This window comes from Egretta garzetta, unplaced genomic scaffold (genome assembly GCF_000687185.1).
Source record: "Egretta garzetta isolate BGI_Z169 unplaced genomic scaffold, ASM68718v1 scaffold113, whole genome shotgun sequence".
In the NCBI taxonomy this organism is placed as follows: domain Eukaryota; kingdom Metazoa; phylum Chordata; class Aves; order Pelecaniformes; family Ardeidae; genus Egretta; species Egretta garzetta.
This window is the reverse complement of record NW_009259115.1, coordinates 174,718-191,012: the sequence shown is the minus strand read 5'-3', so window position 1 is coordinate 191,012 and position 16,295 is coordinate 174,718. Positions and strand designations below refer to the sequence as shown.

General features: G+C 44.9%; 1 protein-coding gene across 1 annotated transcript; it reads left to right on the top strand.

Moving 5' to 3' along the window:
• Window positions 1–5,435: 5,435 nt before the first annotated feature.
• Window positions 5,436–10,923, top strand: SPP2 (secreted phosphoprotein 2). Its single transcript, XM_009635473.1, has 6 exons — window positions 5,436–5,484; window positions 5,589–5,713; window positions 7,042–7,164; window positions 8,700–8,810; window positions 10,397–10,451; window positions 10,826–10,923. The coding sequence occupies exons 1-6, from the start codon at window positions 5,436–5,438 to the stop codon at window positions 10,921–10,923; spliced, it is 561 nt and encodes a 186-aa protein (XP_009633768.1).
• The last annotated feature ends 5,372 nt before the right edge of the window (window positions 10,924–16,295 follow it).

The window sequence follows — 16,295 nt, the reverse complement described above, 5'->3', positions numbered from 1 at the left end:
AATGTGCACTGGCAGCCCAGAAGGCCAACTGTATTCTGGGCTGCATCAGGAGAAGCGTGGCCAGCAGGTTGAGGGAGGTGGTTCTCCCCCTCTACTCTGCTCTGGTGAGGCCTCACCTGGAGTACTGCGTCCAGCTCTGGAGCCCTCAGCACAAGAAGGACATGGAACTGTTGGAGCAGGTCCAGAGGAGGGCTACTAAAATGATCCGAGGGCTGGAGCACCTCTCCTATGAGGACAGGCTGAGGGAGTTGGGCTTGTTCAGCCTGGAGAAGAGAAGGCTGTGGGGAGACCTGACTGGGGCCTTTCAGTACCTAAAGGGAGCCTATAGGAAAGATGGGGAAAATCTTTTTAGTAGGGCCAGCTGTGACAGGACAAAGGGTAATGGTTTTAAACTAAACCAGGGTAGGTTTAGACTAGATATAAGGAAGAAATTCTTTACAATGAGGGTGGTAAAACACTGGAACGGGTTGCCCAGAGAGGTAGTGGAGGCCCCATCCCTGGAAACATTCAAGGCCAGGTTGGACGGGGCTCCGAGCAACCTTATCTAGTTAGCAGTGTCCCTGCTCACTGCAAGGGGGTTGGACTAGATGATCTCTAGGGGTTCCTTCCAACCCAAAACATTCTATGATTCTATGATTCTCCATCCCAGGTGGTTAAGGGCTGGAGAATGTTCAGTAGTCCCTGGGCGGTGTCTTCACTGGCTGTACGACTGAATGCTAATTTTTCAGGGGACATTCAGACAAGATCTGAAGAGAATCAAAGCTGAGTGTCTGTTGGTGTCTGTGAACTATGGATCAGGTCTTAAAGCCTCTGTTAGTCAGAGCAAAATCTAGAAGCCTTTCTCCTATCTCTGTCAGCTGATGTCAATACAACAGTCTTCTGCATGTGTGATGAAGTTGTTAGCCATGGAGAACTTTCAGGGAGCCTTTTGGTTTTGGCAATGCCATGCTGCAAGAGCTAGGGGGAAAAAAAAAAAAAAAGGACATGCTGTTTTGAATTTAGCCAGGCTTTCTTTTATGTGAAGAGACATCATTAACTTTAATCTGTTATCTGAATGTCCAGGAAACAAGGCATCAGGAATAGCTCCTCAGTGCCTGGGATGCTGTTTAGACTGTTTTCAGTATATAGGCATGTGATGATGCTGGACAATTTACATTTTAAATGAAAAGGCATCTTGTAATTATCAAAATTTCACTCACAAAGAGAAATTACTGTTCTCGCACTTGTCTGGGAATAGAGCTGACTTGATTGCTGGGAGTGAAAGTGGTCTGAAAATAGTCATCTAACAGAAGACCTTTAATTTACTCTTTTCTTAAATGGTGCCTGTCTGTTTGCTGTGTAAATTAAATTGGATGCAACCCCCTTCCCTCTGCCCCGTGGTGCTTGGTACCTGGAATTTGCTGGTAGTAGAGTCAAAGTTTAGTCCTTAAATTGTGAAGAGTCTTTCTCCATCTTGCCCCCTCTCAGGTTTCAAGGAGTTTTATATTTTGGGGGTTTAACAATAATATTTGTCCTTTCTAAAAAGATTTATATGTATGTGCCCATATACTATTTCTGCCTGCTCTGCAACCTCTCTCTGAAAGTCTTCTCAGACTTCTTCAGCCTGGTTAATCAGGGGAAAGAAATGTCCTGATCAGAGGCATTGCGAGCTCCATTGCTGCTGCTGCAGTGAGAAGCCTTCATAAAGCTGCAGATGAAATCTGTGGCTTCTCCCCAGTGCTGTGTGGTGTCTGGGCTGTCTTCCTGTGAAAGCCTCTATAATTCCTGGGGATGTGGAAGGCAGCAGGCAACATGTCAAACATGCTTATTGTCTCATTTTTTGCACCTTCTCCATTCTGTTCTGCCCTGGTTTTGGTTTGAGGCAAAGGCTTCACCTTCTGCCACTTCACCATGTGCCATGGCAACATTCACCAAAATGGCTCATAGTACCTAGTAATTTGTGGCAGGGTCTTTATCGGCAAATGCCAGGAGCTCGTCTCTAGAGGAAGGGAAGGATGCTTTGCTCTTTCGAGAGAGCATGTTGTCCTCTGTCTTCATGGTCATGCCTGTTGTTTCCTTAGCATAGGTGAAACAACAGCTTTCTGTTCTGAATGTGCCAATAAACAAAGTCTCTTGGGTTCAGGAATTTGACCTCAGAGGCCTTCTGCAAAGTATTGAATTTCAGGTTGAATTCCAGTTGCTCTTCATAAGTTTCGTGGCATTTCCTAACCTGAAGCTTCAGTTACAGCCTTCAGTCTGAAGTGAAAACCTCAGACCTCCTCAGAAGCCCACAACTTGGGGCACTTCAAATCTGAAAATGTAAAATTGGCTCCACTGCTTAAATCTACTGAAAGCAGATGTTTCCCAAGAATGCTTCTTTCCAAACCCCTGCCCCAAAGGAAAATAGACTGTCCTTCTCCTGTTGGCTGTGCCTGGCCTGTTAGCACTTGGCAGGTGGTGGTACCTGTGGAGGTGCATTACCTGTGAGTGGGGACAACACTGTGCCCTGCTCAGACTGGCCTTTCCTCCTGCCAACACATGCCCGAGCCTGTTTTCTTCACAGAGTTTCCCTTCTCCCTGTTCGCATTCTGCCCATCCCTAGTTTCTACCTCTCCCCCTGTCTCTGAGCACCCTCAACCCAAACATGTTTCCGACATGGACAGTGAATGAAGCCAATTTTGCTGTAACATGAATCTACTGGAGCGTATAATGTATCTGTGGAGAGACAGGAGAAATATTTAGCAAGTTCATTACAGACTTAAGGAGCCAGGATTCAGAGGGGTGGAATAGCAAACATCTCTGTTCTCTGGATGCTGCAAAGCAAAGCCAGAGCTCTGCAGAGGAACTTTAATTTCATTAAACAATTTTATTTTCAAGCCCAACTCAGTATTACTACAATCCCACTGGCAGAATTTCCTAGTAGTTACTCTAAGAAGAAAATCTTTAAACCCCGTTCAATAGTTAAAATTACTACTGGACTGGCTACAATACTGTGGCTCGGCAGTTAGGAAGCAATTTTACATATTCAGGCTCTGGTGGAATATTAACCGGTCCCCGCATGCAAGAGGCAGATGGTTCCTTTTCTAGGGATGAAGTTGAAAGCTAAATGTTATCCAAGCTACCACAGCAAATTGGTGGTGAAGTGTTCAGGAAAACGATAAGGACCTTGGGGCTCCGAATGCCAAGTTCTTTCCATTCAGGTGGTTTGAGCTATCCCATTCTTGCGTTTCATTACCGCAGCAGCAGCATGACTGATTGCAGAGAAACCACCGCAGAAGCAGGTCAAACAGTCTATCGGAAGGTTTTCCTCCTTGATCTGAGGGAGTGTGGTCTTGGCTCTGGTTACAGAAAAGTTGGGCATAGTGCAACAGACTCTGCTCTTGAGAATCTCCAGCTCAGCTTAAATCCTCCGCATTGTGGAGCTCTGGCATGACTGTAGCCACAGAAGAACATTACCGGCCTCCCCATGGCACAGACAGCAGTTAAGGAGAACTGGGAAGCAGGAAGGGCAGACCCTGCTACAGGTGTGTCCAAGAGCCGGGAGAGAGCGTCTTCAGCTGCAGTGAACAAGGAGAATGGACGTACAGAAGAGGCTCCGGCTTTTGACTGGGCAAAGTTTCAATCTGCGTTTTTGATCATGTTCCCAATGCTGAAATCAAAGTTGGCTGGTAAAAATGCCCACCCCTTTTTGGAATGTGCACCCACATCCACCTCTCTCAAAGCAGTGCTTGGGTGGGATGGCACACACGTGGTGTGGCACTAGCCAGTAACATGGCCCCGGCAATGTTCCCATTCAGCGCTGTGTCTGCTTGTCCCCCTAGGCATGGCTTGTTCCCAGCACAGTCTCTGCGCTTATGTGCAGCTCTACCAACTGGCACACAAACTCTTACCTGGGGTGTGCCATGGCTCAACAGGTTCCTTTTCTAGGATCTCACAGCAACAACAAGGAATGAATCCAGTAATCATCAAGATCCGCACCTGGGCAGTGATTTCTGTTGTGTCTTAGAAATGCATTGCCTTTACAGGTCTTTGCCTTAAAGTACTTGCAGTGTGAGTGATGCTTATCCAACTGCATCTGTCACCCAAGCAGTCAGGTCCCCCCAGTGTGCAACCTTGTGATGGGCTGCCATCCTGCGATCTGACAACCTAACAACCACAAGCAACTTTATCCTCTTCCTTATTAAATCTGAGCCCCGGTACTTTGCCTGCTTCCCTGTCTTTTCTTGAGTGCTTGTCATTTGGGAGGTTCTTAAAATGACCTTGTGCCACATAATTCAAGTGGAACTGCAATTTGAATGTTAATGAAGGAATTTTGCACGTGGGATCCTCAAAATGAATATGGCTGGACAAATCTCTGCCTTGTGAACAGTCAGCAATGGGTGAACTTGTTTGAAGACAAGTTTCCCTCCCAACTCCCATGGACAGCCTTTAAGCTCTTAAACCCCAGGTGCATCTCCACATCTTGCTAGAAGTGTTTCAGTGGCTCTGCTGTGGGGTAGTTGTGGCAGAGCAATAAGATACGTTGCCTGTTTCTGGAAACCAAGACTAGCAAGTGTTGAGTGCTGTGTGTTGGAGAGGGCATAGTGAACACCTTGCCCCATTGCATTCTGGATCCTGTTAGCGAAGAGCTGAGGTGCCGTGTCCAGCTCATCCCTCTAATTCCTTATGTTTTCATTACTGTAGTCTTGCCATAATTTTCCCCAAATCCCATTAATTTCTGTGCTGAAACTGAAGCCTATGCATCAGGGGAATCTGACAGAGGGAACCAAATGTCCACAGCCACTCACATGTTTGGTTAGTGGGGCTCAGGCTTGGCAAGAGTCAAAGCAATGTGGGAGCTCTTCTGGCACGTACCAAATAGCAGAGGTCCCAGGAGCTTGCAAGGCAAAGAGACCTGGGGTGACCCAAGGGTCTGCTGCATGCCTTGTGTCAGGGAGGCTTCTGTTGGATGCTTTGGCCTGCAGGGTGGTGTGTCAGACAGGCCCATGAGGGGGATTCCCATTTCATGCTGGGGAATCGTCCCTTCCTTGGGGAACGCCAGCTTGTAAGTACTGCCAGTTGCTGCTGAGATGCAAAGGTGCTGGGTCCAGTGCTGAGGAAAGAGTTGAGTCTCCAGCTTTAAATGGATAACTAATGGCTAACAGTGAACATAATAACTAGGTTTTGCCTTTGGCTATGGAGATACCAGGATTTCAGTGCTTCCTTTTAGTTGCAGTGCTGGGAAAAAGGCACTGCAGCCCATCTCTTATCAAAGAACTACGGCTAAATGGAGAAAAGCTGACAGTAAATATTTACTCTTGGATCAATTCTGTTTAAAGTGCAATGTTTGTAGCAGAGCTTGGACACAGGAAGGTCAGGTGTGGGATCAAGGCTGCATTTATATAAAGACAGAGGAATATGCACTGGAAACCCTTGCTTAGAAAATGAGAAGACCGGAGGATTTTGAAAGTCACACTATGAGGATCTTAATTTTTGTCCTCACACTGAGCATTTTCTCATGTTCAGGTAAGTTGCTCAGAATGGAACCATGTCCTCTTTCTTATAGTTGTTTAGGGAGGAAAAGTACAAGATCACGATGAACTTCTAATGGAATTGTGCCTCCATCTCAGGGTTTCCAGTGTATGACTATGAACTCCCTGTCACAGAAGAGGCTCTCAATGCTTCCATTGCAAGGATCAATTCTCAGACCTGGGGGACAAACCTGTATGGTGTTGTCAGGAGCCGTGTCACGAGAGTAAGTGTGCAGAAAACGGAGACCCTTTACCTGAAATATGCTTTGCTGTGGTGGAAAACTCTTTTTCACTCAGTCCTGGAAACCCAGATTTAGTTGTAATTTTCTGATGTTGCTTGCAAGAGGGTGGGTTTGGGGCATTATCTGAAGCTGTGGTTTTAGGAATCTAAATACTCTTTGCATGTTGGTTTGTAATTAAAAATACTTTAGGAGTTCAAATTTTGCACCCCTAGAACAAGGAATCTTTGAATTGTAAGATTTTGTTCAAAACTGTTGTTTTTAAATACCTCCAGCCAGCTGCTTTGCTTTGGGCATAAAGTAACCTGGCTCATCTGAAAGTCTCAGCTGAATGTCTGCACTGCTAATAAAATGCCACCACAAACATATTTAGGATTCTTTCTCCAGTCTGTGTTTACATCATCTGTCTCTACACACCAATTCTGGTTTAAATCTACTAGTGCCTAAATGAAGGCGGGAAACCCTTATCTATTTTAAATTGTATTGCTAAGAACTATAATGGATACCCAGAGTTAAGGAGTTAAAGCTTCCTAATTAAAAGTTAGCATGTTCATGTTCCTGAACTTCCTCAGAACCATTCTGTTTCTATAGATGGCATGTATCAAGTCTTCTGCAAGAATGAATGACAAGATTACCTTTGGATTGATCTAGTCTGGGGAAAAAAAAAAAGTGCTTGAAAGCAGTGGGGAGTCTCCCATCTTGAGCTAAAACATTTATTAGACTGTGAGAAGGAGAAAAGAAAGTCCTAATGCGTCAGCAAGAGTAACCAAACTCTCCAGAGCTTGCAGCGTGACAATGCACGCTGCCTAGGGAAGCACCTGAGCTGACAAGGAGTGACTCTATAAATGGCATTAACTCAATTGCTTGCAGTTGTGTGATTTACTTTCCAAGTCATGTATTTGCAGTAGACTTCCCAGCAGTCTAGATATCCAAAGCAGAGCGGTTAGCACCCTGGTTCCCACAGAAGAGGGGGTAGCAGGTAGGGGTAATGAAATGCTTATCTACCTTTCACAGAATATTCCACGCAACTGACCCTGAGCAGTAGGAGGATCCCGCAATGGGCTGTGGGGTTTCAAGTGAAACCCCCGCAGAAAGCTGTTCTGTGTTGCTGTTACCAACTCTGTCTAAGAAAGTAATTCCTCAGCCCAATAAAATACCCTTTCTCACACACAGTAATCTGCTCAAAATTGGGCATTGATCCGCAATGCCCTTATGTCTTGCTTCTGCTTGACAAAGAAGCAAGGTTGCCATGTAGTGGGCATAGAAGAATGACAGGCACTAATTAGATGCTGTGTTGACCTTCGTTTTACCAGGTTGACATGTGGAACAGCGATGCCTATAGACTAGAGCTGCAGTTCAGCATTCGTGAAACTGTGTGCACGAAAGCTTCAGGGAGAGACCCATTCACATGTGACTTCAAACTGGGGCCTTTCGTGGTAAGTGCATCTGGTCTGAATGTGAAACACCCACCCACCCCGCTCTGTGCAGGGTCTTCTCAGGACATGCTGAAACACTACTGGTGCTGAAGAACGACTGGCCTTCTGAAAACAAAACCAAATACAAACAAATACAACCTACAGCACGGAGCGGGTGTTAGATGGGAAGGGTCGCTGCTGGGAGACTCTTCTGCCTGGTCAGTGGGGAGTACAGGAACTGCTCTGAGCTGAAAAGAGAGGATGTGTACCTTGGAGCAGCTTGTAGTGAAAGTGTCTGTGTGCTTTGGGACCAAATCCTGGAAGGAAGGTGTAGCTTCTTTCCTAAGTCAAGAGTGTGGAAAAACTGACGTTTGTCCTACTTTTGTCTATCATGCATCTAGGCATCAGATAAAGGCTTATTTTCCAATGTAGTGCAGATTCCCACTCTGTGCTGACAGTGCTAATCTTTCAGATTCTCAACTCTCTTTTCAGCCTGAAATAAACACGGATCAGGCTCTTGATATAGCTCTTGCTGTGCTCTGATTCTTAGATGACCAGCTTTGGTTATAAATACATCATCTTTGAATCTGGGCTTCTCTGTGCAGAGTTATTTTTGACAAAACATGGCTCCCATTGCAAGCTTCTGAGTGGTTGTGTCCTAACTGCTTGCACAAATCTTACAAAGCATGTGGAATAGCTCTTGAGTGCCTGTGTGCAAAGATGCCATGCTGTGTGTCAGACTTCCACAGAGATTATCTCTGGTTCTCCGTGCTGCTCCAAGCTGAGCTCTTCTTGTGTCTTTTTCCTCCGTGAATGGCTGCCAAACTTCTCTGTCCTTCCTGTGAGCAGTCTTTAGGGAAGAGGAAGGCATTGAACAGATGGCGTAGAAGCTTTCCTCATAGCTTATGAGTTGTGCTACTACCTCAGGAGGTAGTTTACTCCGTGAAGAGGGGTGTAAACATCTCTTCGAGTATCGCTACTCTCGAGCTAAGCAGCTTTTGTGTGTGTGCGTAGGTGGGACAACACCGAACTGGTGTTTGTTGCTAGGTTTTCTTTAAAGACGCAAGGGTTGGCTGCTGCAAAGTTATCACTGTATTCTAAACAGACACTATCCCTCTTCTTTTCTTCCTGGGGCAATATGGTATGCAAGACAGTGTGAGGATCTCTGTTGTAAAGACGACTTCTTTAAAAGTAATTTAACGTCTAGAGCTGGAGCTGCCATCAGCATAGTCCTGCACAGCTCTTCTGTTTGCACGTGGTGACACCAGAGCCGTGAAAAGGATTTGGAGATTTTCTTCTACCTCGAGCAGGCTCAAGGCTTCATAGAGCTAACATGCAATTGTGGAGCAATAACTTGTGTGTAGCTGCCAGAATATATTTGTCTGGCTGCAGTCTGCTCCAATAATTTGTTTAGTGTATAATCTTGCTTGAGATTCTTCCTTTGGAATTCGTTTTTAAAATCCCTGTAGAGGTTCCCACCCCCAGTGAAACTCCCATGAGAGGGTTTGTACTGTAGCTTTGCTCTACAAGATTTGTTCTGTTTTGATCTGTTACAGCCTACCACTTTCTGCAGAAGTGTTGTGGAAGTCTCCGGTGAGCTGATCTCAAACATTATCGTGCAGTGCCATCGTGGCACATCCAGCTCTGAATCTATGAGCAGCGAGGAGGTAAGGAAGGGGAAAAGCAATTTCTGCTGCCTGGGGGAGCAAAAATTCTGCTCATACTCTTCTAAGGATAAGTCAGATGTATACGTGTGAACTGCAACTCCTATTGCTGTTGGAGGGTTTCATCAGAAAACTGAATGTAGTTTGAAATCCAGCTGTCTCCTGTAATGCTTCACTTTCCATCAGCAGAGAGGTTTGACCTTGCTTGAGGGATGCCTGGGGAGAGCGTGAACCTCTGCGGCAGTCTGGCACATCTGCCAACTCTGATACTTTCTTCATTGACAATTACAGAGTATGTGCCTGGAGAATGGTGATTGGCACATCTCAGACAGAAACAAATACTGATGACTCTGGCTCTGTTACCAAACCCAGCTCTCAGCTGAGCATGTAATCACAGTATAGCTGAAGAACATTTGCTCTACTGAGATTTGTGTTCCCTTTTTGAGCTCTTACTTGTTTTTTTAAGGGGTGATTAAATGCCAACCCAATCTGTGAATTCCTGCTAGCTGTTTTCAAATCATGCCAGTGTCTACCTTTTCCATGAACTGACTGAGTGCCTGCGCTTAAAACATGGATCTGCAATGGGTGTTGTGTTTGAGGACTATACGCAGGGAACAAAGATAGTTTCACAAGCAAGGTGCCAGAGGATATGGACAGCTTTTATTTTTGGAAAGTGCAAGCAACTGAATGAATAACTTGAAGCAAATAGGACCCTGTGTCACCTTCCCTTGGTTTGAATTGCCAAATTAGCTTGTAATTTTTTGTTGTTGTTCATCAGAATCTCTATTCAGAGCTAGATAGTGAACGCACCACAGGAAGTCTTGATTTGCGGAGCAGAAAGACTGCATGTGAAGTACTGAAATATGTAACGTAGTCTTAGATGTTCAGTCTGTCCTCTGTGGGTTAAGCATAACTCTTGTTTAATAGGACACTCAGTATAAACACTTGCTTTTACAAGCAGACATCTTCCTGCAGGGGAATATATTCCCTGCAACGTTAATAAGGAATAAATGCCAAAGGGAATTACTGCACATGAAAAGGAAAGTGTTTCTTTCTGAAGAGGGCTGCAGCAAGTGCGCTGCAGCTCTTGCCCTAGAGCTGTAACTCAGTTCAAGGGATCTCAGCCTGGTTCACTGTTGATGATGCTGGTGTAGCTCCCATAGTGCTGGTGGCATTTGGGTAGGAGAAGGAATTGTGATTAGCCGAGGCTTGGGTCATATTACTGGGATAGAGACCAACAAAATAGAGCTTTTAAAAGAGTAATTGGGATTAACGAGTCAGAGGTGACCTGTGTGACTGCAAGAGACTGACTCTGCTCTCCAGGCTCTGCTCTTCTGGCTTTATCTGCACTACAGGAAAGTCAGGTAAGGTATTAAGTATGAAAGATGTTGACCTGAGAACCTACCTGCAACTGCAGACTTTCTTAGCAACATCACTGCTTTGCAATAGTATCAGCAGTAGTCTTGTTTTCAGAGAAACTAATAATGAAGTTTGGCATTACTTCATTGATCACATAGTACCTGAGGAAACAAAGGAGAGGCTGGTTTCTTGACAGATTAGCTTTTTAAAGAAACATCTTTAATTTACAGATGATGCATATGCCAATAATGAACCCCAACAGGCGAGGCAGCAGCCGCAGAGAAGGTAAGCCATTTCTGCCATGCTGGACTGTCCTGGCATGTGTTGTTTTGCCTTTTGTATCATCTGTTTGGACCATCTGAAGGTCATCTGTCTGAGGGAGACAAAAACATGGAAGACCAGCAATTTGCTCGAGTCGCACCCAGCTGTTTTTTCCTGTGCAGAGGGATGTCTCATTGAGGAAGCAGTGAGAGCATTAGGCTTCAAAGTAGGGCAATGCTGAGGTTTGTATACTCTGTGTAAGCATCTTCTGGATTGAAAGATTTCTGCTGTTCATATGTGCATCCTTGAGGTTGTTTGGCGTTGTGCAGAATGCTGAATGAACACATGTTTGAAGGCATATAACACTCATGTATGTCTCCATGTTCTTTCTTTAAAAGATGTATTTGCTCCTGAAGCCTTCCCTTCAAGGGGAAGAGGCAGCAGCCGTGGAGACTGGCATAAACCCAGCTATTTCAGGTCCGACAAGATTGAATAATGTGGTTTGGGTGAGTACAATTCAAGGTGTAGCTTTTACGCACCCTAGGTCTGGAGGTTTTGCGGCATGGTGGGAAAGTACTGCTCAGGATAAAGGACCTCTTTGGGAATGTGCTTCTTTGCTGTGAGCATGTTAAAATTCATTTCACCCTGGGCATTCGTAGGACTTGCTTATGGGGAAATTCAGAGCGACAGAGTACAAACAGCACCATCAGCTCCATTGATAAATACTGATGAGGTGGCAATCTCTGGTGCCTATGGAGTGAACAAGGGTCTGACCAGTTATCAAACCAGCAGAAGACATTTTTGATTTTCCTCTTGTTGCTTCCCTCCTAGGAAGACATCTAGCTACAGAGTTCATGGCTTTCACTCGTTCTCTAGTAGTCCATCCCACATGCTCACGCAAACACCAGTGCCCTGGTGTGCAGGTAGTGTGAACAGTGTGCAAGAAAACCAGTCTGCTGGCCTGAGTTTAGCACAGGGCTCAGGCCCTGCCTGTTTGCCTCCATCTCTCCTGGCTGGCAGAGACATGTTTCTGTCTGTTTCATGGATACTTTGGACCTTACCCAAAGTAGTTGCCCTTATTAGGGGTGCATCGCTTGGCTGTGGGATCTGGATCATGCCCTGGCTGTGTATTGGCAAAGACACAGATGAGTTGTTGGGTGCCCTGTTCTGCCCCAGTCTTTCATCAAGTCACCTGCCATTTTTGTGCTGGTGCTCTCCTCACAGCTTGTGTGTCTATTTATACTCCAAACCCTTGGAGAAATGGCCATGTCTTTGTGTCAAATCTAATGCAATAGGGCCCTGAGGCTGCACCGTTCAGCAAACAGAAAATGAATGTGGTAGTAAGGTATCTGGGAGAACCAAGATGCAGTTTACCCAGGGCAAGTGTCTGTTGCAGAGAAGCTGTGAAGGAGATGTTTGGAACCCAGTTAATGGGAATGGTAATGAAAGGCACTCATGATTCACTGGAGCTGGCAAGGCCTATCCTACACAAGCCACCTTTGCTGACCTACTGCTGAGGCTCCATGTGGGAGCAGCTCTAATTGCTGCTTATATTTTACCTGCCATCTTAGGAGTTAATCTAAAGGGAACTGTTTTTGAAAGAGTTTTAACAACACAGAATGGAGATAATTCTTTGGCATGCTAAACAGTTTTAAAGTAGTTGGGAATGGAAGAGGAAATTACTTAGCACTATGCCTTTCTGATTAAAAAGGTTTTGCACACTCACTCGGGTACATATCACTAGCAGGTCTCTCTCCCTGTAGAGAGTGCCAGAACTGAATGCTCCATGTGTGTGGAGCTCAATTCAGGCCTGCTGCATTGGAAACAAGATGGTTTTAGATGTAATTTAGCACCGATGACTCACCAAAAACTAACACATGTTACTCATAAGCATATCTGTGGTAAACCTATACGTGCTGAAGGAGACATACCCCCTCCTCTCCTAGAAACTAGATATGAAAGGAAAACCCAGTCATTCTGCTAGGTCAGGTCTGTCTTTGTAAAAATTATTTCATTAAATCCATATGCTATTTTAGTTCATCCATGAGCCAGTAAAGGTGATATGCTGCCTTTCCTATTGTAGGAATCTCTGACTTTCCTAAATGTCTTTCAACTTCCTTGAGCATGTTGCAGTGGCATTCTGGTGTGCACTCTGTGTCCTTCTGGGTAGCTTTAATCCAAGGAGACGGCATGGAAAGACTGAGGCTTACTGAGGAGTAGCATAAGGTTGACCTTCTGTTCCAGAGAAGAAAGAGACAAACTTTGTAAATGCCTGACTGTTGCTGGCTTCTGAGAACCAAACTGTCTCAGTCTGGCTTGGGGAATTTGTGTTGAACTTTCTTCAACTTATCTTCCAGAAAAGTTGTGGTGAGAGAGGTCTGTGTGCTTGAAATGGGCAGATATCCTTTTCTCTGCGTTTGGAAAACGCCAGGTACTTTAAATTAATTCTTGGCTTTCAGGAGGAGCTATCCTCATTAAGCAGCAATCACAATTTTTTTGTGTTCCTGGATCTAATGTCTAACAAATCTCTAAAGCAGAAGCAAGCTGTAAAATCTTCTTGAAAGACAATATGAAACAAATAGGGAGAAATTTATGGTTCTTTAAATCCTGTGCAGTTCAAGTTTCAATACTTTCTGCTTGCTCTTGAAGATAGGTTGCAAGTGTCAGTTGTGGAGCTGTGTTTCATACCAGTGCCCTAGGTTTTGGATTTCTCAGAGGCAGATACATCGGGAGATTTTCAAAACGCCTCAAACCCCCTTGTTTCTCTTGTTTTTATTGACTTGACTTATCGTTAGCTGTAAAGTCTGGAGAGAAGTCTTACTTTGCAGTTTCACTTGTATCCAGAATTCAACGGTTTCATCCATGGATTTAATTTGGAACCACATGTATCCAAATTATTTCATGTGTTTGAGGCCAGGGGAAGTTATTCATGGGGTTTTTTCACCTGTGTTTTGGCACCTGCGTGATCATGGTTGGCACTATGACAAGCCATACTGCGATGGCAGTGTTTGGTGGGGCATGGGAAATATATGCTGTGTTTTGAGATGGCAGTAGCTCAGCTGGCTTAGCTTAGCTAAGAATATTTTGGGGGAGGCTGGGGAAACAGCAATTTAATAATAGAAGACTTTCATCTCTTACTCAAAGAACCTGTTGTTGACAGGCAAAGCTAGGCAAGTTCAGGTGAGAAATGAAATATGATTTTTTTTTTTTATTTTTTTTTTTTACACAACAGTATGGGTAACTGACTACTGCAAAAATTACTAAGGCAAGTGGCTAGGCTAAAAAATGTCACTGGTGATTTCTGGCTCTTTTTATTTATTACAATGTGCTAAATATTCAAGAGGAAAAGATCAGTGCAATTATTATGTAAAGAAGAACTTTTTCAGGTCTGCAGTCTTCAGACCCACCAGTCTGCTGATGCCTGCAGGAGTTAGCAAACTGCGTATGAAAGAACCACATCAATGATTAATGAGCTTACTCCAGTGACAAGGCCTAATCAGATTTTCTGGATTTATTTCCTAGTGCATCTCCGGAACCAGGGAGATGTAAAATTCACATGTCATGCTGTGGACCAGTGTTTCCAACAAATAGCTTCGGCACATGCGCGAGTGACAGAAGGAGAACCAGCTGCTGTACAACAGCTGATCGCTGGTTAACAACCTTAGCCTGCAACAAGTGTTAAGGTCGTTTGTCAGCTTGGCCTGCCAGGTGTGTGCAGAGCTTGTTGGAGCTTGTGCCAGTTGCCACAGTGTCAGCAAAGGGCATGTTACTGATGCAGACAATCCCCTGCTGAGATTTTTGGGGAGGAGGGACTCCTGCCCTGAAAGGATGCTGTTCAGCACACACACACAATATGAAAGGCTTTTTGAGTGTGCACAGCTATGTAGAATTATGAGGTCCATTAAGCTGGAATCTGCTTTATAGTATTCAAGGCTCTGAATTGCAGAGGAGCCTAAAAAATGGCTCAAACTCAGCTAACAACTTGAACCCTGGAAAGCAAAATAAAAGGGCCCCAAAGCTCTGCTCTTCCAAACTCAATTGCCTGTGGCAGTTGTCTTTGTGCAGGGTGGAGTCTGACCTGCAACTTACATCTGGAGTCTCACCAGCAGCACTTCATTTCCTTCAACAGGAAAATTAAGAAGAAAGCTCCTGCCTTTGCTTGTGATATACATGTAGATTGTGAATACTGATTTTCTCTTATTGTCATTAGCCACACAAGGAAATTGCTTTTTAACAGACAATCAGATTCCTTCTGCATCAAGCCAAGGGGCTGTGATTTCCTCCTTGAGTTTTCTACATTTTTTTAAAATGACTCTGTGGCTGAGCTCACGCCTGGCATAGCTCACTGCTGGCAGGAATGTGGTGACGGCAGTTGTTACAAGCTGATTAGCTGCCTTGCAGAAGCAGAAGTGAATAGAGTGGCATCCTTGAATGCTAGGGTTGGGGTTTTTTCCAATGAGAGAATAACTGGGAACGTTGGGCTGCTTCTGCTCATACCCAAGAGATCCAGGATCCAACCTTCAAGGTGAAATGGATGCTTGTTTGTGTGTCTTCTAGAAAAATAATAATGGAGTAGGGTGCATAAACCTCCTGGGGCATGTAAAGAAGAGCTTTTATCCCCAGTGTCCTCATTAAGAAGCTGCTTGATTTTAGTTCCAATTTTGTATTCTCATGGCTTCCTATATTCTGTCTTTGTTTTTTCCTCTCCATTCACCCACCCCACTTTTTACAGTTCTCAGAAAGCGGCTTATTGCTTTCTGGGGAAAAAAGTGAAGCATCAGAGGGAAGGAAAATCCCTGCAGAATGGGATCTGTTGCATAGTGCATAAGCTCCGTGTCGAATCAGCTTTGAGAGTGAGAGCTAGAGCAATTTATTGCTTAGGCAACGTGAAGGAAATGACAGGCTACCCTTACATTCCTCCTGGCTTGGAAACTGTCTGTGATAGCTAAGTGCTTGGTGTCACCTGGCATCTGTGATATGCTGTAGCAGAGAAGACGGCATGCATTCATCTGTTCAGAGGTGAAGGACTGAAATTGAAACAGACCCAGGCAGGACCTTTCCTGATGCTCAGGTCAGATCAGGGTGTGGGAATGAAGCAGAGGCGTTACAGCAGAGAGGAGATTCGCTGTGACAATCTGTTGTTGCTATTCTAAATGGCAGCAATTTTTGCCTTGCCTTTCGTCCACCTCTTCCAGATCTGTTTTGAAGGATTAGACCCACTGCTGCACTGAGGAAATTGTTCCTGCTTCTCGAGGATGCAGAGCTTGGACGATTCCTTAGACTTCACTATGTCTTTAAGGCATAATTGCAAGCCCCTTAATTTAATTGCTGAAAACTTCAGTGAGGAACAGGACTTCAGTGGAGGAAGAGAAAGGGCTCTCAACTGTCTTCCAGCCTATTGCTCAGTGTTGCATTTTGCAAGCACTAGAAGTGAGCTTGTCAAAGAATCATGCAGGTTGGGAGCAATCTCTGGAAGCCCAACCCCTGCTCAAAGCAGGGACAGTTTCATGAGGCTGCGTAGCTGAGGTTTGAATATCTCGGGATACAGATTCCTCATCCTCTCTGGGGTCCAGGTTCAGTATTGGAGCACTCTTGAGGGAATATTTTTCCTTAAACTAACGCGGAATTTCCCATGTCTCCACTTGTTCCTGTTTGTTCTTTTGTCACTTGGTCCCCAGTGATGAGTGTAGCAGCAGGTCCTGGTTCTTTGGCCTGCATCCCCCATCTCTAGGGCTGGGCAGGACCCAGGTGCTCCTGGACAAGCCATTCTCAGAGGGCAGCTATATCTGTCACTACCACAAGTGTGGACACTCCTTTCTGGCTCAGATCTATCCCTAAAATTCTACTAACAAAATTGTCTTATGGAAA